General features: G+C 39.3%; 1 protein-coding gene across 3 annotated transcripts in view; it reads right to left on the minus strand.

Annotated features, from left to right (window-relative positions):
• The window catches only part of pot1 (protection of telomeres 1 homolog), a 66,164-nt gene that overhangs the window by 14,532 nt on the left and 26,580 nt on the right, over nucleotides 1–25,052 (minus strand). For all 3 annotated transcript variants that reach the window (XM_069528517.1, XM_069528519.1, XM_069528518.1), the window contains exons 8-10: nucleotides 23,934–24,064; nucleotides 23,516–23,809; nucleotides 20,703–20,858 (exon numbers count right to left, since the gene is read on the minus strand). In XM_069528517.1, coding sequence (XP_069384618.1) covers nucleotides 20,703–20,858; nucleotides 23,516–23,809; nucleotides 23,934–24,064 — 581 coding nt within the window. The remainder of the gene's footprint in view (nucleotides 1–20,702; nucleotides 20,859–23,515; nucleotides 23,810–23,933; nucleotides 24,065–25,052) is intronic.

A 25,052-nucleotide genomic window follows, 5' to 3' on the forward strand; every position in this document is an offset into this window, starting at 1 on the left:
AAGAAATGTGTGTCACTGCTCACATCAATGGAACTGAATGTGAACATTCCAAGTGAATGTTTGTGCAAAATGTGAAAGGATTCCCTTAAGACGTTCTGAGGATATTGCATTCACAAGGCAAATAAGCTTTGTAAGGTCACAGTGACCTTGGACTTTGACCACTAAAATCTCATTCTGGAATAGGTTCATACTTGAAATTCCCTCAAGGAGCTTTTGAGATTTCATGTTCACAAGAATGGGATGGACGGACAGACAGACAGACGAACTAACAGAAAGACTGAATGGACAACTCAAAAACATAATGCTGGCTATCACTGGCACGAAGGCATAGTAATGGCTTTAACATAATAAAACATTTTGGTTATGTTTAAGCCATGAACTGTATATAAAGAAGGACAACATGATGGCTTCCCAAAAGAAAAAAACAAAGAACCCTGATTGCCTAGTGGTTGGCTGTAGTACAGGTCATAAACCCAGTCTCCTCCATGTTAGGAGATGGGACCAAATTAAAAAGTCAATGTATACTTCATACAATGTTCAAGTGCTTATTTATCCAGTAAGTGTTGTTGTAATTACTTATTTTATACTATGAGAACAGGGTGAAATATCATGATTGACAGGTGAGATTGAATCGTGACTGGTCGACCATGTGTATTGGTGGGACATGAGTGTAAATTAACTGGAGCAAGTGAATACTTTTTCAGTTTAAGAGGAACGTGCCCCTGGCTGTCTATACCTTTTCTTTCTTTTTTATATTTAAGCCTGTGACCTACAAATTATGTATACTTTTCACTGCTGGTGGCAACTTTGCCAAATCTCAGTGTGTCCTAGGTGCATCAGCAGGTAGTGTGAAAATGTGTTTTTCAGTCAGACAGCCTTATCTCAACAAAAGCTGGTTCATCCACACTGGTACAGGGAGACAACATCTCAGCTGCACTGGCCACTTTTCACTGAAGTATAGAATTGGTTTTAAGATATACATTGATTTGTTTTTAAAGGACTGCATGGACTGGCGGCAGCTCGCGTCTCTGAACAGCTCTACCCCTGTTCCACCTCCAGGACCATCAGATCGGCTGACCACTCACTGCTCTCCATTACATGCACCCAGTTCAAATCAAAAAGCGTTTTCTCTTGTCAGCCCAAATCACGGTGTGGGTCAGGGATGAAGCCATTACATTTTGATGGGAATCCAGATAAGGGGCCAATCCAGGAATTTTCTTTAACATTGCGAGATAGGGTGCGTTTCAATATTTTCACCATTTTCCAAGGGAACAAATCACTGATGTTGATGAAAAAAAATCAGGCACATTTATGGATTTACATCTATGGGGGTGCAAGCTTTAGTGCTGCTTGATTTAATTGAATGGGACTTTTGGGTCTTGGCAGACTAGTTTCCCTTTGACTATTAGATAATCCCTCTCATCCGATTCATCCGAGTCAAAATAATGTTTATCCTTTCAACAGCCATCATGTTAACATGTCTGACAACTTTAATTGTTAGTACTGTATTTTTTTGTAAAACACTTTGGTCAGCAAAAAAACTTAATATATGTTATGTTAATGTTTGTTGGTTTCAAATGTACACTTATAGACTAACTTGACTTAAGGTATCACAAATAATATTTATTTGGCATCAAGTGAAGTTGACATATTGAACATTTTTTGTAACATGTACCTCCATGTGATTGGAGCGGGAATTCTGCCTTATTATATATTAATGCGACAAACCTGGATGTTTCATCCAAACTCAAAAATCCATCTACAGTATGTGTATATCAAATCAAATGTCAATTTCTTGACTTCCTGTGTTACAAGTGTAAAACGAACTTACACTCGGTATTACCTAAGAAAATAAGAACAATTATAAAAGCTCAGGAGACAATAGAAAATCACCAAATGGCTCCATCATGACCAGTCAACATAGCAACCAGCAGTAGGGAAATCAGTGATATTGTTACTGCTACTAATTTGTGACACTTTGACCAATCAAATTGTTCAGCTGAAACTACACAGTGTATAATGGGCCATTATTACTGTCAGCATGTGCACTGGGTGCGTTCAGGTGCCGTAGGACACAACTCAGAGAGCAATCAGCCTGTATGACAGAAAATGGCTCCCTGCAGCTTACCCTGGAAATAATAAAAATCTTTTTAAAGAGATTCAGGGAGCAAAGTGGAGCAGCCTGTGGCGGCTTCTGTAAGTACTTGATCTGTATGAAAACTAAACACTCCACCGTCCACCCTCCGCCCGACAGCCAAGACGCTGCTGTCTCATGGTATTAGTGCTGCATGGCTGCTCAGTGAAAAGAGATTCCTTAAAATTCTAAAGATTGCTTTGGGCTTCCAAGGCTTCTCGTTGAGCTTAGGCTCAATAAAGTCGCCAAAAAACTTGTGCTCTCGCTGAGAAGAAGAAACATTCATTTCACAGTGAAGTCTTTATGGAGCAGCAGGAAATGGGCTTTAAAAGGCAGACAGCTACGGACTTATTCAACAGACGAGCACTTTGTAAAGGAAAAATCTACTCAATGGGGAAGAAGGGATGTGACTCTCTGAAATAAACACAATTTCATATTAATAACATTGACTACACTCTTAGATATTAAATTACTTTTAATTATTTTCAAAGAGTCTAAAATACTGTGTATTTGTGAAGCTTATTTTATGTTATCAACAATGCATATCTTTGAACCATCATCCGCCAAATGAAACACATGGCTTTTGATATGTGGTATTAATTCCTTGTTTGTTTTTTCCTGAAGCTTGATAACCCTAATGTTATATTAATTAAAAATAAAGGTGCTTTTTTTTAATATCAGGTGATGTTGTGTACATCCAATAATTCACTGCTTAAAATTCTAAACATTACTAGTGGTATTGGCCTTAAAACAACTGGTGCCAGTCAAGCAATGATACTTAAATCTAAATTAAAATTGAATTTTTAGAAGTTTTTAATTCTGAGCAGGTCCCTTACATTTTCTTAATTTGCTGGTTTAGCAGTACATTTTTATACTAATTTATTAATTGTGAATGCAAAAATAACATACACATGTATCTTTGTAATCTGTGTGTATGAAAAAAATGGGCCCTGGATATGTTTCCTAATCACATTGATGCTGCCCTGATGATAAACCCTTACGATTTTGATTCCATCACCCTCAGGAGAGTGTTACACTTATGGATTGTGTGGGATTTGAGGGTTTCACTTTAAGGAACGTCTTGTCCTCGGTAGGTTCAAGGTTTAGCTTTTTGGGAGGCTGGTTAAAACACTGATGCTCCCTGCTATTATTTTAACCTGCATTTCCACTGTCTTTTCTAAATGTTAACAAAGTTTAATCACTCATAATGACTAATGCAGTCTAAAACCTTTACTGGCTACCACTACATATATGTTATGTTATAATGTATATACTAATACAGTTGAATGATGTTGCTTCTGACAGAGTGGAGCCCACTCTCCCTTAAACATCAATCACCTAATCTATTAGTATTGTTCTATAACATTAATTAATTAAATTCCATCTAGAACATATTACTGGATAAGGTTATTGTGAACATTAGATTGCAATTTGCAACAAATAATTAAAATATTTTTTTATAAACAACAACAGGAAACCAGCTTTGAATATCAGCCATCTGGCGCAAATCGGTGATAGAAAAACCCCACATTGGTCAAACACTACTCAATATGGCTTAGCCACTGTTTCATGCAAGACTGTTCAGAGAGGCTCTTTGCTGTTTAGTTTTCTTGCTCCTTGTCTCTCTTCATGAATAATAGGCTGCCAGAGAAACCCAAGCCCTTCAGCGAGGTTTAAACTGGTGAACAAACTTTGACCATTTTATTGTACACGAGCACAACATTCATTTTCTTGTTCAAAGGTTATTAAAAGTAAAAAGAACTGACTGTCAGACGCATCTGACACAGGAAAATGCTGGAAAATAAAACAAAAAACTCTGCTCCTCAGATCAGACATTTCACCCCACTCCCACTCACACGGAGATAAATCTGTCCAAAGCTGTATCATCTAAATAAATGATCTGTACATAAGATGAAGACGCGAGCTGTGTAATGAAGCGTCAGTGTGAATGTGGATCTGATCTCTCGCTTGTGTGAGTGAGGCTCTGCTGCCTTTTCAAGCGCCAGGAGAAGCAGCGCTTCTTTTGCGGTCGGCGGTTATTGGGTGGGGGAGGGCGTTTCAAGCCTGCGGCCCGGTATAAAGTCTCATTTTCCTCATAGCTGTGTTCACTTAACAGGAAACAGCGTGGGAGTAAAAGAGCACGCTGCAATAGAGCTGGACCCTCCCCCAAAAAACATTCAGTGACATGAAAATGTGCACTTGGTCGACCGTGAGTGCTAAAAATTGGATAATGAGCGGAAGCTGTCGGAGCTAAGCACAGACTGAGGAGATCACAAGGACATCGGAATAAAATAATAATGGTTCAAACTTCCTTCACAATGTTTCTGGATGTGTCCATTAAAGAAAACAAAATAAAAATCAGCTCCGAACTAGAAGGAGCACATACCTCTTATGCCCTATCTCACCATGTCAAAGAAGTGTTTCCCATATTTTCATTTGTACTGCCACAGTTTCATATGACGAAAAGAAAATGAGATCACTTTCCATAACATGAGATTTCTAACTTGATCTTTTGCTCCACTGCTGCATTGTATTGCTTTGTGCAGTGTTATTTGCAGCACTATTTGCCGCGTACTCGCTCACGCTATCATCCATGAAGTTATTACTCTCCATGCAGACAGTCAGCCCTCATAGTTTCAGCTGCAGTTGTGCACATACTCCCAAAAGACAAGCAATACAGGTCTCTGTCTCCTGCAAGAACTTGTCACTTTGTAGTCTGTGTACCTGTCACTCAGAATCTGTAGTGAGAGTGACATCAGTGACGACAGTGCTCATGCACATGTCGCCTTAATAAGTCTGATGCTATATTAATTAAAAGTAAAGGTGCTTTTTTTATATATATCAGGTGATGCGGTGTACCTCCAATATAAATCACTGCTTGACATTCTAAGCATTACTAGTGGCACTGACCTTATAAAAACTGGTGCCAGTCAAGCTATGTTACTTAAATCTAAATAAAAATAGAATTGTTAAGATTGAGTCTGAGAAAGGTCCCTTACATTATTCATTATGTTCTAAGTCTTTTACAGCAGACGCCTTTGTCTTTTGATTGTTTGTTTGCAAAAATGGAAAAATAATGTGATGCCTGCCTGGACAATGGACTTCCCTGCATAAGATTTACTCCCAGAGCTTTTTGATTAAGATTATTCAACTCTTTAGCTTTTTCCTAATCAGGTTTGAGGACAAATCGCCATTAAAGTAACATGTCCTGACAAAATGCTCAAAATATGAGGACATTAGAATAACTGCTTTAAAAATGAATTTTCTTTACACAAACACACACACACAGAGATTATATATATAGATATATATACACAAAGACACAAACGTGTATGTTCTTATTGTTGTTATATTATCATCAGTCTGTTTATTAGTTTGTTTGTTGTAGAATGTTATGGTCATGTCTTCCAATAAAGCTTCATTGACTTGAACATAAAACTGGTTTTCGATCCAAGAACTGTTATGTCAATAAGTGCTCACTTATCCTTTTAATAAACCTCACGACCACTCAACAAAGTTCTGATTCACCACAGAGGGCAGGAGGGATACACACATGCTGCCTACCAGAAGTGCCAATGTAATGTTAGTGTCCATAAAAGCTGGCCAGCAGTACTCATGTCCTAACTTTAGCATCTGTGTGCTGCCTGCAACTGGCAGATCTTTTTAGCCTGTGTAACACTGGTGTTTTCTCTAAAACTACAGCATAGCCTAAGGAATGTAAATGATCCGTCACTGTGTCGGACGGCTTCACACTGCTTCTTTCTGTGTTAAGAAACTCTGCTGTTGAATGGTTCACACACAACATCTGACATGGATAGACATGCTGTCAGGCATCACAGAGCTCATTGCAGATCCAAAGATGACAAACCTCCTCTCTGGACATGTAGGCTAAGCCCTCACAGGATTCAATCATTTCCAATGGACTGTGTTTATATGGCACTTTTTTAGTTTAACAACCCTTGGACATTAGGTCACATTCACTCGCTCATACAGTGCTTTTTGATTCAGCCCCTTTCCATCACACGTCTTTCCCAAGGACAAATAGGCATGACATCAAGTCATGATATATTATATGTTACTTATAGACATTGGTAATGTATGCATGACATTATACTAGAGAAAAATAATGGGCGATACATATTGTACAACTTTTATTGAATAACACTAATATCATATTCAAACCTTGGCTGAGATTCTCCACATTGTAGAAGGTCACATTTTTCACAACCAACCTTTGCCTGCAACTCTCTAGATTAAACGGCTCCACTCTGACAGTGGAAGCAGAAATGTTTGGATTAATCACAGTGTCAAATTTAGAGCAGCCTGCTTGAATGTAGATGTTATTCCAAGTACTCATGTGGGATATAAAATAAACATTAAAATGCAGTTTTTTACCAAACTCATTAGAGGAATGAAACCAGCTTTCATTACATGCTAGCTAATGCACTGTAACGTGAAGTAATCCTCATGTTTAATGAAACACCACCAATATGCAGAAAAATTATCTAATGGAGATTTAATTTAATTAAAGATATTTTTTTCACGGAGCAGCTGCTTGTGGATTTTAGCTTTAGCTTTATTTTAAAGTTTAAATATACTGTTTAAAGTTATTAATCTTAATGAATCTTTATTTTATTTTCATTTGTTTATTTGAAACCATTCAATGCAAATATTTCTGCATATTACAGATACACAACATATTACCTGTAAGGGCTATCATTTACATGTGTACAAGTTAGGTGACACTACAGTTATGTTAACTTCTTGTTTAATACCCACCTTGGCGGAGGCAACAAGCGTTACACATTGTGTGTATCCCTGATGTTAAATAAAGATGCTGTGTGTACTTCCCTCATGGTATCAGATCTAAATATTTAAAATAAAGAAAATATTATGACAATACTTTTGGCCATATTACTAGGCCCTGCTGGGATTCAGCCTAAACACATGTGCAGGTTTGGCAGGAAGAGAAAATGAAGTCAAGAGGTAACCAGGTAAACATTTGCTTGCAGACAGTCTGCTGAGACAGAAAGAGAAGGACTGCAGGAGGGATGGAAGGGAAGATAAATAGATAAATGAGAAATGTTAGAGTCAAGAGAAACTGAAAATGAGAGATGGATGAATCAATGGGAAGAGACAGGGAAAGTTAGGTAGACAGTGTGGGGGCGAATAATGGCAAGACACTCCGAAGCCTGAAAGGGGGGGGGGGCCTGGGAAACCAGGAGTTCTTCTGAGTTACGTTTACATGCAAAAGATACTTAAAGCAGAATTCAGCTCTTTGGGCTAGAAAGACTGTCATCCACTACTTCTGAATTCCTCTTTCAGGAAAAGGTTTAATTGTGAACTCAAAATTACAAGAGTGGAGCTCTGAGGCCTGTGACATTAAAAGCTTAATAAAATGATACAGTGTGAAATGCCCACAGAGAAGTCTGAACCTTTAGGCCCTATGCAGAGCTAAAAATATTAAGTGGACAGTGGGAAATAATGATGTCAGCGATTTATCGATTATCACTTCAAATCCACTAAGAATTGAATCGATTAAAAACATATTTACCGGCATTAGCAAAGATGAGGACACAGTGTAAAGCCTACAGTTTATGCTCACTGTATCTCGCCTTGTGTGCTGCATTGTGCGTCAGAGAAGATTTAATCGGCCTAAAAATGCACAGGACGAAGGATGCAGCACCTGAATTGGGACACAGCTTATGACTCCATATTAAGTTCATAGAGATTCTCAGGAGTCACGAAAGGGGAGCGCAGAAACTGTTGTTACAGAAGAGATATTCTGCAAGAAATAGATCCGACCACAAAAGCAACATATTAATACCAGGTGCTGTACGTGGCCACTGTAACAACAAGAATGACAGAGCTTAAATATGATGGTAACACAATTATTCCTGGTCTCTCTCCTCTCTCTCCCCTCTTCTCCACCCCTCTCCTCTCTCCATTCACCCCAACCAGTTGCGGCAAAAAGTCGCCCAAATTGAGTTTGATTCTGCTAAAGGTTTCTTCCAGTTAAAGTGTTTGCTCGTTGTGGGAAATATTGGGTTCCTGTATCATTCCTAAGGTCTTTACCTTACTATGTTAAGTGCCTTGAGATAATGTATGTTGTGATTTGGCACTATACAACTAAAGCTTAATTGTATATAATTGTTCAGTCTCTTTTTAAAGCACGCCACACAAAGTTATTTTTCTTATCTTTTCATTAGGTTAGAAAAGCGGAACGTCTTAAAATAGAAATCGTCAAGGTTCAGACATGATGGTGTCTGGGCTCAGATCTGCACCTCGGTCCTTAAGGGAACCCTCTCATAGACTGTATGGTGGTTACACATGCATCTGCTGGCCAGCAGTAAGAATAAACAGAATAAAAAACTAAAAGTAGTTTGTAGTTTCAATTATTTTTCTGCAGAGGTGTGTGTGTGTGATAAAAATAAAATGTTTTATCATGTGTGTCAAGTGTTTACTGATGGAATCAATGATGGGGGAAGCAGCACACACTGATAGCATTTGTCCTCCTCGTGCTCATGTTCTCAGCTTCTCTTTTCATTATAATGGGCTTCTTTCTCTCTTGATGGTTTTCTTCTCACAGAAACGCCTCAATTTCACACAATATCACAGATGCATCACCAGAGGGGCCTGGTAATTGGGGGAAGTATTCCTATTCAGACAGTTCTTCAGTGGAGAGGCTTACAGTGTGTGTCACACTGTGTGACTGTGAGGTGAATTGACAGATGCTTGTCAAAAATAATCTAATCAAAGTGACACTTCCCCAATGATGTATCATCCTGAGCTGTAAGTGTTTAAAAAGGATTCTTCTTCAGCATTTACAGTTCAGTTTAGCATTTATGTGACCGTGTGGACCACTCTGAAAAACGGATCAGAACCACTGTGCAAACACAAACAATCATGGTGTGTGCCGACTTAAACTAATAAAATGATTTTAAATGCATAAATAAGACCCATGATAAGCTGAGTATGACAGAGAGCGACTGTGGTATCAGTCAGGCTAATGTTAGAAGAGAGGCTAATAATATCTAACTATGCCCTCAGTAGCCATGATCATTATTCCTTAACATGCTGGAATCTAGCATGCAACACATTTTAATGTGCACGTGAGCTCTTTGGATAATAACACACACATGTAGCAAGTAAAATGCTAACATTTAAAAGCCTATGTGAGAGTATTGTCAATTTAGATTCAGGAAAACAGTGCCACATCCTCTGTTCTTAACCCTCAGCAAGTACTACCAATTACCAAAAAAACTTTTTAACTAGGAAAAAAAAAACAAAACAGCAAACCTCAGAGAGAGCAATATGTGGGGGATCACTATCCCAGGACAGACAGTGTCGAAAAAAGGGGATATTTACAACATTCATGAGAAAAAGACAGAGTCTAACATAAATGGAGAAGTGCATCATTGTTTAAAGTATTTTATAAAACCTAAAATTTTGGGTATTGGGTATTGCCAATAATAGAGATATACGTGAGAAGGCATATTGTATTTTTAAGCATTCTAATTGTAATCATAATTGACAAACAAACACAATCACGATCCATGAGTTCACAATTTAGAATTTTTAAAATAAGTTCACAGTCATAAAAATTAACAAGTTCATTCCCATGAAAGAGCATGACATGCACATTTACTTTCTGCAGCTGCAAACTGATCCGTTCCTTTAACCAAAAATATGAGCATGAAGGCCAACTTTTTATTGCCTTCATGCACAACACTGCTGCCCGTTCTCTGCCTGGCTGTCATGTATCAGAAACAGATTTCATCAAACAGAGTTAAATCTTTCATTTGCAACTCTTCTCTCACAGAGCAATTTCCAAACAGTATTATCAAAGTCAGCCTCATTTATGTATCACAGTACAATCCACAGCTCTCCTCCTGCTTGGAGGCTTAAGTCAAGGTCAAGATAGTTTTTGTTCTGCTCATAACATTTTACTGGGCTGTATTTGAACCACTGACCTTCAGATAATCTCATTCAGTATTTAACTTAATTCTCATTACCTTGACTATCGTTTTAAGTGAAATAATGTCTTGATGAGGTGCATTTAAAGCATTGTGGTTAAAGGTGGTTTGAGTAATAAAGCAGCTCCGTCTCATTATTTAGAGCTCTTTAATGCCTCCAGTGCTGAGGCTAGATACGTCACGAGGACAGGGCGGGGAGCTTTTTGCACTATCAATAAGTAACAAAGACCCTGCTCTGCATCAGGGATTCAGCATTTAACCGATTCTGTAACAACAACTGACAGATGATCACTTCATACAGTGATAATTAGACAGTTAATGAGAAGAAACTAACTTCAATCAGGCAAATGTGAGGTTAATGAAGCAAATATTGAAGAGCACCAGTCATTTTCTATCAGTATTAAAAATGCAAACTTGACTGCCGAACACTCCACAGGAAGAAGAAGCTCTGGCTGTCTGTTTTCAAAACACTAAACTGAGCTATTAATATAAAAAAAGACTGAAATCCCTCCAGTATTTTTCTCTTTTGTGGATTTATGAGATGGGCTGTGAACAAACAACAAAACACACACACATACACGTTTGTACTTTTGTCTATCTATGAGGACAATCACTTATAACATTCGCTAGCCCGTTTCCCTAACCATCCAAACTAAATGCCTTACCCTGAGATTCTTAACCCTCAAACAGCCCAAAGGGAGGACTGTTCAAAATGTCCTCACTCTGTAAGGTCTATGCTCAAAATGGTCTTCAACACACACACACACACACACACACACACACACACACACACACACACACACACACACACACACACACACACTAAGACTGAATTAGGGCATTTGTTGTGACATACATCAGCTTCAGTAGGAATCAAGGAATGGTAAGCCAGGATGTGCTGACATGTTCAGTTCCCCATGAGTTGAAGAACATTGCTCGAGCTTTCAAATTACATATGAAGTTTGATTTCTGACAAAGACTTATGGAGAATTAGTCATAAACTGATAAAAGTTGTTTCCAAGTTGTTTAATTATGTCTGAAATGTGAGAAATCTTATGAGAGCATCTTCATGGGGATGAGCTGAAGTTAGTGCTGCTATACTGGTGTAGAAAAATTCATCATCATTTAAATGTTGAATATTTACTCCGTTTACAGTCCATTCATTATTCTTTAAAAACTAATTGTAACATAGTTGAATTTTGTATTTAGCCACAAAGAAATTTAAAAAAAGACAATGAAAGGCTGATTCAGTTATATGATTGAGTTAAATGGAGTTCATGGTCAAACTATATGTACAAATGCAGCGTGGTAACAACAGTGAATCTAGCAGACACAATACAAACTCAGGGCTCATTCTGGTGATATCCTAAGAAACAGGCTGTGTGTGGAAAAGCAAGGGGAGCAGATATTATAATGTGTGTCACATGGCACCACCGTGTGCAGTCCTTAAGCACATGAAGCCTGCTTGTTGCAGCCAATGCTTGCAATAAACACAATTTATTTGCTAACAACTGTTTGTTGGAGCTGATTTTGGCAGAATAACCAATATTGTGATTGTTGGACTTAAGACCCCATCTAATAACTGGCACAAAGCCGCAGCAAAGGTCTTTGGCAAGTCAACTGTCTTTGCTAGTTTCAAACAGACGCAGTTGTCGTTTTCTCATCCAGCACCCCCACTGTTTGAACAGCGTAACAGTTGGGCCCATCCCGGTTCCCTTCTGGAGTGCTGGTCAAAAAATGAGGCGTGGTTACAGAGAAGTGTTTTCTCTTAGTTGCACTGTAATTGGTTTATTACATATTACACCAAAAATACACCCAAGATTAAAATCTATGAAGTGCGACATGGTCATGCGCCTAACCTTTAACTGGTCTGTCTCTGTATTTTAGTCGTGACACTCATCTCATCTACGGAGTTTACACTCACACACACAGGCCTGGCCCCACCCCAACACACACACACACACACACACACACACACACACACACACACACACACACACACACACACACACACACACACACACACACACACACACACACACACACACACACACACACACACACACAGTGGAGCAGAGATGAGAGGTGGTAATCAAGGCAGGATATGTTGAACAGTAGGGACAAAAAGGATCTTCAGGATCAGAGCAGAAAACCAGTTGTTTTGTTCCGTTTCAGAGTCTCCTATCCGGGTTTGACCCGATCACACTCCTGCTCACCTGCACTCACTTTACAGTTTAACAAAAAACACCAAAACTCATCAATAGTAATTAGGACCTGGTCAGTACTGAAGTATATGTTGTGATTGTTTGATTAGCTCTAGAGTTTATGACACATTTTTCTACACATTGAGAAAAAGTCTAACATTTTGGGTGAAAACACACACACACGAAATCCTAGGTGAAACACTGGAATATCGACCTAATACAATAGAAACCTAAGAGCGTATCTAAATTATAACCATCCCATCCTGTTTACTGATCTGGCAACATATATCCTGATTCAATTTTTTAATATTTATTCGAGAGCAATTTTTTGAACAGAGCCAGTGTGTATTAATTATGTTATAATATTACCACTATACCAGTGATTTGAAATGGTTTCATAATAATAATAATAATAATATAATTCATTGCATTAATTAAGTTAGAGGTTTAGTTGATCAGTTTGCAGATTTAGTTCTCTGAGAATTTAAAGAGGAGAAATTGGTATGGTACCATGAGATATCCTGAACTGAATCGATATTCGATTGGGTGTGCACTCTTCACAAAAAATAATATCTCGATATTTTCTGGGATTTTGCAGATAACGATAATAGACCGCTGGTGGAGCCTGGCCAGGCAGGACTCTCTGTCTGGGACAAGTGGGTGAATAGAGTTGGGGGGGAGGGAAGAAAAAAGAGAGAGGGATAAAGCTGAGAGCCCCACGCACACACACACTGTGAATGAGAAGGCAGGCTCTGTGATCTCTAGAACACTGGAAAAATGATTTATTGTCATCAAATACTGGCCTGGTGGAGCGGAGCGCTCGCTCCATGTGCCTGTATCTGGGCTTTGCTCACCGCGGCTCGGCCTGTGGAGCTTGTGTGCGGCACTTGGCTCTCCCTCACTCACTGGTGGGCTGGTGGAGGGATGCAGACTCTGTGTGGCTCTACCAAGTACTAGATAATGTGAGCTTAGACATCGTTAAAACATCAATTAAGATATTATCGTAGACGATAACTATCGCACACCCCTGATTCGAACAAATCAAATTGAACCCCATCCTAGCTAAGAAATTACCAATGCATACGGAACCTGTCAAGAAAAAGTATAATAAGTGCCAAAAAGTGCAGCGGGTGCACCTAAATTAAAAAGTAAAATATCGGTGCCGGTCAAACCAATATAAAAAGGTAGACTGTGTAGGGACCTTTTTTTCTCTTACTAAACTTACAAAGTTAGATTCACATATGCTGTAACATTTAAAGATGGGTTCTTGGTAAAACACTTTGAAAAGTTTCCAAATCAAACCTTTATAAAAATGTACTACTAGGAACAGAAACGGGGTCTATGTGAAAATACCAAAGAACACTTTACGTTTTTTCTGGGCACTTAATTGTAAGTCTGTAGTGTCTTATCTTGTTTAGGTAAAATAGTTTTTTACATTAGTTATGTTTCTTTGGCAAAGCTTTCAGATTTTCACCTTGCCTGTCCCATCACTCCATCTCAAATTTGATTCAAAACAATGGTATGGCTTGTATTCATCTAACTTTGGTGTGATTAATGGACTTATCAATCCTACATGACCATCATATTAGTTTGTAAATAACATAAAGGCATTGATTCCTTGACTAGTTTATAAGTTGATCAACATTTTCTGTCATACTCTGCTTCCAGTGTGAAAATGTATACAAGTTGGTAAGAAAAAAAGACATGTGAAGACCTAACCATTGATTCGGACACAGTGAGGAATAGACTTAAAAAGCTATTGATTATTTAATTCCAGAAAACACTACTACTAGACAAAAAAAAAATATCCAAAGGCGGATCTCTAAAATACATTCCGCACAGCCCTTGACTGCATCACACACTGCTGTTGTAGCCACAAGATCACAATGTTGTGTTGCTCAGAGCAGTTCTTGAAGGTCTGCACTGAAAAATACACTCTGACAAATAGACACACCTGAAAACATCTACTGAGATCTTCAGCTGAAGGCTGAGCGCTCTAAACCTTGAGGCCTCAAAGAGCTGATGCAGTTTAAAAATTTCAGTGATGTTAAAATCAACGTTACAATAACAGTTTCTTGTAATCTCTATGTACACGTGTGACAAGAGTGTTGTGGCCCTTCAGTCAGCACTGGTAGAATAGATGGGCAGTGAAACTGCTCAGAGATCAATACACACTAATTTATCATTAAACATATTCAGTCGTGTGTGTAAAGAAAAAGAGCGTCTGAGGCTGTGTGGGAGAAACTCTGCTGCAGGAGATCACGGAAAATGGTCTCCATAGATGTAATTTAGTTGTTCCTCCAGTTACAGCACTGCTATTTGTGATTATTACAGGGGGGACGTCCTTGTAGGAAACACTGAAAAGGACAAATGAGCTCCTGCTTTCCTGCCTCAGTCGATACAGCTCCACAGGCCACTCTGTACTGATTACCAACATATAAAAAAGAAAGGACAGACATGCTCAGACACCAAGAGCAACCTAAAGAAAGAATAAAAGGCATTTATGGCTGTGAATGGAAGACTGTTTAGACATAATACTCTATCATTTGCAGAAAGATTGCTTTTGTGCTGGAGGAGTCATTTGTAAAGACGGTTATTGGATGAATTGACGCAGGTGAAAAAATCATTCAATCCATGTGCTCTGTTTTCCTCTCTTCTTGAAGAGAAGGAGCTGACATTGGATAGAAATTTCTCAAAAAAGAAAACACAGTTAGTATTTGATCCTTTGGTCAAGTGTAACATTTTGGTTTGATATCCCCTCTGTCAACTGCCAAAATATAAAAGACTGCATTCTATCCAACTGTGTGTTCGCAGTGATAATGACGCAGACTTCCTAAGCTCTGTACTGAAATGATTGTCCTGCTTACAGGCAACATTAACTTCACTACATGTGCCATGTTAACATAACACTTAACTCTGTCGGCAACACGCTCTCTACATCACTCTGGGAGAACATAATGTAGCCTAATAATAAGAAACGCTAATAGCTACCTCAAGTTTCAGCCAAAACGACACCAAAATGCCTCAAGCTAAACGGTAGAAAGTGTAACTGTATTTCACGGAGGTATTCCAACACCAGGACCTGCAGCAAATGTTCGGATACAAAAGAACACAACAAACTTAATGAAGCACCTGTTGACACACTATATATATTTGAAAACAGAGGGATGCTGCATATTTGACTGGTGGTGTGGCATCATGACAAGCACATTAGTACTATTTTATTAGCATTGATTGAACACAAGTACTGGGAAAAAAAACAAAAATATGCAAACCTATTGGACAAACTTCCAACTAAAATAATTTTATGATGGAGAATTGAGAGCATATATTACATAAAGCTGCAACATAAGTGTAGGGGGCAGGATATGTTCCGAATGCAGTGTGTGTGTGCATGTGTGTGTGCTCTTGTAATTTAATGTGACTCTGTGACCTACGTGGTGTAATTTATGACTCAGAGACCTGATTAAAAATGGCTGTGCTTCTTTGCTACAGTCTCTTACACACACATGCACAGACGTACAAATGCATTTCACAGCAAATTGAGAGAAATCATTAGAAAAAAAAAGATGTCTTGATTTGTCTGGTGTTAAATTCAATCTTTCAGAAGCTGGGTGAATCTGAATCACAGAGCAGAGACCCCTGACCAACACACACACGGTGGTTACTTAAAGTTATTATATGTGCAGAAAGACTTTAAACATAAATGTAGCAACCAACAACTATTTCATATGTTAAGATACAGTTGTGTCCTGTGAAGGGAATTAAGTCAAACTCCCTCTGAGAGTAAATGTGCTGTGATCAGATTTGTTTTAAAAACCAGGTGTATGTTCTTGTTAGAGTATGTGAGTCCTTCTCTGTGAATCAGTTGTCCCTCTCCATGTTTATAGAGCCATACTGATTCATCTCCATTCGCCAGAGACTCATCCACTAATTCAAACCAGAGCAAACAAAGTCCAGGTTTGGACATGTCCTTTGGGATGTCACAGTGTTCCCTGAGCTCAGATAATAACTCGGTCAGTAGGATGTTATTAATTCAGACCAAAATGATGAATTCACAAAAACATTCATACAATGCTTTTTTCTATTACAGTTCCGGCACAGCTGTCAAGAGCAGGGCTGTACAGTGCTGCATATACATAGCATGTGCCACAAACATGTTTGTTGAATTTACCCCTGTACCACCGCCCAGATACAGTGTGGTGTGTGGGCATGTATTTGAAATACAAACACTTGTGTGAAGGTGTACTTGCTTGTGTGTGAGGGAAGTTGAATACATTTTGCTGATCTATAGGTAACTGTAATCTGTCGTGAGACTAACCAGGTCCTTGTATGCACAGAGTCCATACATCAAACTACAAATCCCACAATTCCTACCAAACAATCTACCGAGCTCAGCCAGAGTCGTTACAACTTGGTACATGAACTGTAATGAAAGGAAATAAAGGGTTATTTTCATGTCTTAAATCCAACAAAGCCGCCCTCAAGCATTTAGGGGAAATTCCACCCTCAAACAGGGAACCACTGCACTGAACCCATGTGCTAAATGAAAACAATATAAAGTGTAAATGTAAAGTCAAACTGCCATGAAGCACAAAAACAGGTCTAATTAGTGTCAGAGCTACACAGCGGCATGTTAATGAGTCATGTCGGTAGCACTGACAAGAACAACAGTACAGCAGAGAGGATGAAGAGTGGCTGTGGATACAGAAATGTATCAGAATGTATCATTTCTTTGAGGAACATGAACAGGTTTTTGATAAGACTTTACACTGAACAAAAGAGCGTCTAACAGGAGCTGTACAGGAACCAAATTATGTTTGAAATCATTTATGATTACAGTAATTATGCAGCACAGCTGAACACTAAGACTCTTAAAAATAACAAAGGTCCTGCACGCACACAGTTTGACTGACAGGTGAATGAGCACTGACTTTGAAACGACTGTTCACACACTATGGAGAAAGTGATGTTTAATGTGGAGAGGGTCTGTCTGTCCCCTACTCTACTGATAGTGGAGTCAGCCAGTGCTAATTACTGTCTGAATGTAGCTGTACACAAGCTGAAGCAGCCTGAGGTTTGTGTTAACAGTCAGTGACATCCGGCCCCGCTCCTCTGCATTTCGATCGTTTCCAGGCCAGTGAAAAGTACTAACCTCAGAGCAGGGACTTGTTTTGGGACAGGACTGTAGTTTCTCCTGTCGACACTAATTGTTCACGTTCCTGAATTTCTAAAAAGGTTCCTATCTTCACTGAAAGGTTCAGACCATGGATAAAGTACTGCACTGCAGTTCTAAGCTATTTAGACAATTTTTATTTTTCAGATTCAAATGAGAGCAACATGATCTTTGAGCACTGAAATCTAATAAGTTCATCTTTGAGTCCAAGTGACAACTGGTCAATATTTGAAGAAATGTCCTAAAGATAGGCTTTTGCATATATGTTCACAAAAATGGGAAGGACTGAAGGACCAACCCCAAAACATAATGCAACATACTGCTAGCAAAGAACTTGCTAACAAAAAACACAAATCCTTCTTGTGTATCATACAAATACACAGGAACAACACACTATTGCACACTTGTATGGATAACTTATAAATCCTGACCGTCCTTGCCTTCCTTGATGCACTCACATCATTCTGCCCAGTTATTGCATGGTTTATACAAATCATAGAACGGTCACTAAGGTGTTCCTGTGACATGGTGGACTCAGGTAAGACTTGAGCTTCATCTCCTTCTGAGTGTGTGAGACCTCAGCTTCTCTGCTCGCTGCTCACAAACTGGAAATAGGATGCCCACTCTGACAAGGTTAACTGACACGATCATTAAGGTGATGAGCAAATGTGCGATGGAAAACTGATGAATGTTAACTTTCCTTTTTTCTGCAAGCGCACCATGCCTCCCCATCATGATGCCCACGTTGATCCTCGGTAATGGGCTCTCCTCTCTCATTTAGCTTTTACCCAAGATGTTTTCACTTCACCTGCGGCTGCGTCACTGTGTGAGTCGCTCAGTGTGAGTGAGTGTGGGCAGGGCCGGCCCAGGGCGCGTGTTTGTGTGAGTGTTAACTCTACCTCGCTCTCAGACACAGAGAGAAGAGGCACAACTCGCTACATGTCAGTGAGATTCTTATGTAAATAAACACGCATGTAAACACAAAGTGCAATTTATCGAGGTCAACAAAATGTATGTACCAAACCAGAGCAAATTTAAGCACAAGCAGGGGCTATTTAAGTCCTGCTCTCAAACTATAAGACTGTGTGGATAAAGTCTTGATGGCTTGAGTTACCAAAATAAGAAAGCCTGAATGTCACATTGAATTTTAAAGTCTTATGCTTTTCTGTTGATATCACCTGAATTCACTTTATTTCTAACAGCAAATGGTTCAAAGTTGAAAGATAAGACAAGACTCAAAAATATTCCAATTTAGCAAATTTGGAGAAACTGTACAGTCTGAGCCTACCTCTCTGCAGATAATACAACACAACTCTGAGTCTGACTCTAACCGGAAACACGTCTATATTAAACTCAGCATAGAGACAATCCTCTGAGCGATTGTGTAACTGACTCTGAGAGCCAGCATCCATCACAGCGGCAGGTTCAAACAAACATCCAACAGAAAACCTGACTGTGATGTGTTCCTGACTGATTCCTATCTGGGATGATTCTATGTGCAGTCAGCAAGTTTTAAATCAGGAACAATCCCTCCATCTCACTCTGTAATCTTAGGAAGCTCAGCAGACACAACCTGTTTTTATCCTTTATTGACTCAGAAAAGCTCAGAGCTTTCTCTCCCCACTTCTAGCTTATCTACTTTCTGTTTACTCTTTTTAACTGTATTTTCAAGTTCATGCCACAGTCACTACATGTGTGATACAAAAAGTTGAAATGCCATATACACTATTTTTATTTAAATATCTTAAATTTGAAACCATTTCAAATTCATAGGCAAGAAATTAACACAAAGGGAAGCTATTATAATTTGGTTTTAATATCAAGATATTGTCTGAAACTAATGAGTATTTAACCCATTAAATCTGTGTCTGTGTGATGACATGAAGGACATTAAGGACAAGAACTTATTCACTTCTTAGAGAACATACAGAGTTGTCAGCACAGGCTGAGGTCACCTGATGTATCATGTTGGTTAGATGGGAAAACTAGGCAATGTGGATATGCAGTGTTCAGCAGAAGTGACTGAGTTCTTGTCCTTAACACAAGTCCCTGTGCATAGTTTTTTATATTTAAGAATAAATGAAATAAAATCTGTGGGGGGCAGATTATATGGGGCTGATGCAGCCGATGAAATGAATAATCAAGCTGCAGCCACAACCTACAGGCATATATTTACATTGTATGATCAAAGCACATGATTTGATGTTTTGCATGTTCAGAGTTATATTTTAGCTTTTTCTTTTAGCTTTTCTCCAATTTATTCTGTTTATTTTCATATTTATTTATTCTAAGATTCCATCAATAATTGTATATTCAATAAATATAATTGTTTCCATCTCGTTCTGTTCTGCATATTTCTGCTTTTTCTCAGATGGACAGATGGAGCGAATGGAAATAAAAGGAGGAGGGTTGTAGTGGGAGCACTGTGGTGTCAAGTATGATTGTGGGGCATAAGCCTGAGGCACAAAATTGATCAGGAATTATTAAAAGAATGGTACTGGTATCAATAAAATCCTTCCAGCCCTATACCCATAACAGGTATACTACTTAATTATTTGTGCTATCCAGGTAGACACAGAGGACGCAGACAAGTATGTGAACAAGCAGCTTTTGCCTGTCTGAAACATAGGAATCCACATAATGAAAAGTCATAATCAAAGTCAAAAATACTGTGAAAAACAAAAAGAAAACCTGTAAACATCATGATTATAAGTTTGTTTTGATTGAAATGATTTGCAGGTTGAACCTAATCCACAAAGCAACCATAATAACAGTAGATATAAATGTTTCAGAGAAACAGTGTTATAGAGTACTTTTTAATGCAACCAAAAAGTTATGTTTGCATAGTAAGCTAAAGAATTATTTTCTGAAATCTATGCACATTGACAGATGTTGACATTGGGACCTGACATCAGTATTCCCCTGATGACGTCTAGCTTTAGACGTAGTTTCAACTTTAATAACACCGAAATGTTTCCTGGGTAACTGATCTGTTTCCTCACACTGTGTTAGTCTGGAAGTAGAAGGTTCGACTTATTCCAACATTATGTATCTGATGTTTTCCACTCAGATTTGACTGAAGTATGACAGAGAATTAGGAGATGTGACTTTTGATGCAAAATGAGTCATGTGCACAGGTGGTAATTTGTACCTGGAGCATTACCACAGTGATATAACATCTTTTTGGAAATGTTTTCTAAGAGATCTCTGACCTTCAGCTGCCTGGCGAACTCCACATGGTTGTCGTAGACAAGAATGTTGGCGATGAGATCCTCTTTCTTCTTGGAGAAGAAGGACGGCCCCTCTGTGACATTTGGCTCAACTATCACCTTCAGCAGAGTTCGTGGACACTTGGTCCCGTCCCACACCTGACAAACACAAAAACCAGGACACAGATGACCGGTGAGAATCTGCTGACCAGAACAGGACATGGCACATATCAAACACTTATGTAGATAGTGGTTAAAAGCAAACTACTGTGCAGGACCACAAAGGTTGTCCTGCAGCCACATACTGCCAATGTAAACATATGAACTGGAGCAATGGGACATAGGGGACGTTGTCAATGACGACCAGAGAGTGTTCACAACAACGGGCACTTTTATGATAAAGGCAAAGACAACTCATTCTCCACTTTAAGATCTTCTGTACTGAGTCGAGCATCACCAAAATTTTCACAGCAGCAGGGCGTGGCTTCAGGGTTCTCTGATCTTTACTTGCTGCAGCTCGAGTAGTGCAGGTCACTTTAAGAGTTTCAGAAAGACAGAGGCAACCAGCATTACCACAGGTCGAGCAAACATCCCATTCCAAACAAGTAGATAAGGCATTGTATTCCTAATTCTAATATACACACAGTGACCAGTAAAACTGATATATTGATACATCAAACTGAACTGGGGTTCATCTTGTGTTTTATTGATGCATATAATTAAACAGTATCTGACTGGACAAGCCTCAGTAGAAGAAAAGCAGAAATATGATATGTATTTCTATAAACTTCAGTCAGTCAGTTCATTCACTCAACAGGAAAAAACCCCTAAAGAAACACTGTTTAATGCTGTAATTCATGGATTCTTTTCATTGATTCATGTGCTATTGTTTTTCATTTTATGTACACTGTTACATAAGGGTGAAAAGATAAGACTAAGAAAACGCAGTCATTAATTTCACAATAAAATAAAAAAAAATGGTAAAAGCAGCAAATACTCCCTTCGGAGAAGACGGAACGAAAAAATGTTTTGTGCTTTTGATTAAAAATAATAATTTAAGGGATGAATGAATCTACTTGAACTGTTTGATATTATTAGTGATCTGAGATCTGAGCATGTATCCATCGCAGTCACATGTGTTTATGTGAAATTGGGCTGAAGTAAAGTGGTCGAAAGCAGGGCAGGTTGATGATGATCTCAGGTGCTTGAGGACAGGTATAACAATCTCTTCTTCATCTAAACACTTGTTATGATTTGGACAACAGCCTCTCCTGGTTGTACGAGTGGTTGTGTGGCAACAGGCTGTTACAGCGGCAGAGCTTTAGGAATCAGTGATAGCAGCCTGGCAGAAGACCAGCAGATTCGCTGCCAGACCCTGTTGAAATGTATCTCCTCTATCAGCCTCACTGGCAGGAAACCAGCCATCACTTACAGCCTCATTTCTGTTTTCATCACTGAGATAGAAGGTAACGTAAAAAAAACCTCCGGACCAAGATAAACACGAGTCCAAATCCCATTGAGGCCATCAGACTGTGGAGCAGATTTACTACAAGACTGATGAAGACTGAAGGCAAACAGCTCCATTACTCCAGAGGGAAAAAATAATACTGACTACTTTAGTTTCAAATCAAAGTAAGTTGAAATTTTCTTTAAAAGAAAGGGTAGTGGGAGAAAAAAGAAGAAACATGGCAGCTACCTAAAAAGACAAGTTTCATTAACATCCACAACAAGAACAACAACAGTTGAGTGTGGCTGGTAAAAGAGAAGACAGGAGGAACACATGGATGTAATCTGACAGTAAACAGCCTCCTGGGAAGCTTCTGGGAGGCAGGATTCCCTTTTCTTGTTGTGTGTATGAAATGTTTCAGCATCACCACCATCTCTGATGATGTTAATAAACTAAACAGCGGCGTTGCTGTCACATTATGTGGATGTGATACAACCTCCCGCTCTTTCAAGGCCTAAGGGTTTGCATTCTCCCTTAAAAAGGCTGATACAACTTGTGTCTCCGTGTGCCTAGATGCACTCCTGACAACATGTGGGCACAGATACATAACGTCCCATAGGTGCTCACTTGAATTTAGGTCAGGGGAACGTGAGGGCCAGTCAATGGCATCAATGCTCCTCATGCAGGAACTCCCTACACAGTCTGGCCACATGAGGCTGGGCATTGTCCTGCAGTAGGAACCCAGAGCCACTGCACCAGCGTTAGTTGCGACAATCACTCTGAGGATTCAATCCCGGTACCTACCAACAGTCAGGGTAACGTTAGCTATGACATATGCCTCCCCAGACCATCACTGACCCACCGCAAAACAGTCAAGCTGGATGATGTTACAAGCAGCATAACGTTCACCTCGGTGTCAGCACACTTTTTCCACGCCTGTCACATGTGCTCAGTTTGAACCGGCTCTCATCTTTGAAGAGAACGTGGTACCAGTGGCAGACCTGCCATTTCTGTTGAGGTCTGGCAAATGACGATCGAGCTGAACGGTGCTGGGCTGTGAACACAGGTCCCATTAGAGGATGTTGGGCCCTCATTTAAAACTGTTACACAATCACTTGTGCTTCCTAAATGGACAGATTGATATCCCTGAAGTTTAACTAACTTGGTGTTATACTGTGGCAATTAACTGTCCCTTAATGTTTTGGAGCAGTGTACTTCCGGTTCAATTCGTTAGCATGGAAACCACGACAATGGAGTGGTAAATATATTCAGTTATTATTTTGTCTCGTAGAATTTTTTCAAGCACAATGATAAACTTTAACCCCACATAACATCATCTAACAAAGCTGTTTGTAAATGTATACGTTACCCTCAGCAGGGTGCAGGTGGTGTCGATGGGGGCTTTGGCCAGCAGCTGGCAGGTCAAGTCGAAGTAAGCCTTGGGCTCAACTGCAGACAGTGGGATTGTGGTCACCGCGGGCAGGAGAGTCTGGCTGGCTGCCCAAGATCGCAACTCCTCCACAGTTCTACGGACCTCTTGGTCAAAGTGGAAGGAGCGGCTGGACGTCCGTGGCTCCACAGCTGCACCCACCGCCCCGTCAAACGTCACTACAGAGAAACCGAACGTGTTGACGAGCGTGATAGAGTTGTTGAAGCACTGAGCCTGCAGAGAGATGTGGGATCATTTATAAGTGATCACTTCAACTGGAGTGTAAACTTTCCAGCTTTCAAAATTTCAAAGTAACACAGGAGTAACAGGATATGGTGACTGAAGAAGCACGCTACACCTTGACTCTGTGCATGCGGACAATGTCTCCGATTTGAAAGATTTTGGGATGTTCCTCCAGCTTCTCACAGAAGATTGTGCAGCCAATCTTCTGGTTGGACTGATCGGTGATCTTCAGGCTGGAGCAGTAGTCTGTGGGGAGAAAAAAGTATCTGAAATCAACAAAATAAATAGTAGTGGTAGTACCAGTGTTTAACACATTACATTCACGATCTTGTCTTAAAAAAATACTAAAAACCAATCAAGTTGGGTTGTGTCAGAAAGTAAGGTAAGAAATCCGGGAAAAGATTTTCAAGTGTAAATAAGTTCTGACGTTTTGCAAACATATAACCATATGACTTTACAAGTCATCATATATTTTGTTGATAGTAATGAAGTATTGATTAGTCCGAAGCCCTCACAAAAACAACGTATATTTGTGCATGCTCTGATGTGTATGTATGAAAATTCCCATAATATATTTTTACCATCTAATTAGCAAAAAGTCGATATAAAGCCTTTTGTCCACTTTGAGTCATATCTATCATGTGGGCATATATAATTGTGCATGTTCATGTGTATCTTGTATCCATAAAACAGGATTTCATCTGTGCTGTTAATATATTATTATTATTGTATAATTTGGACATTCTGGGAAAATAAGGACATTATTGTTGGTCCTCACTTTCTGACACACCTTCAAAGGGTTAAGTCATTTAGTTGTGATTGTTAAGATTAGGTTAAATGTCAAGGGAATACATTATTTCAATGTGAAGGCAATCACGCTTTACGCCTCACGCCTTATCAGATGGATTTTTCTTATATCTCTGTTTACTTTAAGACACCCGAGGGTCCACAAATACCAGGATGATGAACTTTGGACAGTTTCCACATGAGACACTGCTTCTCTTTATTATCTCCCCAACACACACAAACACACACTTCATCATCCTGTCGCGCATGGCTGCAGGTGAGCTCAGACTGAACAGTCTGTTTAATGTCTCACCCTTTTGCTCCGCTCTACAGTTACCTCAGCTCACCACCTCCTGTTCCTCAGGTCAAACTGTTTCCTCTGCACTTCATGCTGATATCAGTTGCAGTGTGTTAACAGGTAAATAAAGATATTGACTAAACAATGTTG

The sequence above is a fragment of the Paralichthys olivaceus genome, chromosome 7 (genome assembly GCF_024713975.1).
Source record: "Paralichthys olivaceus isolate ysfri-2021 chromosome 7, ASM2471397v2, whole genome shotgun sequence".
Taxonomy (NCBI): Eukaryota; Metazoa; Chordata; class Actinopteri; order Pleuronectiformes; family Paralichthyidae; genus Paralichthys; species Paralichthys olivaceus.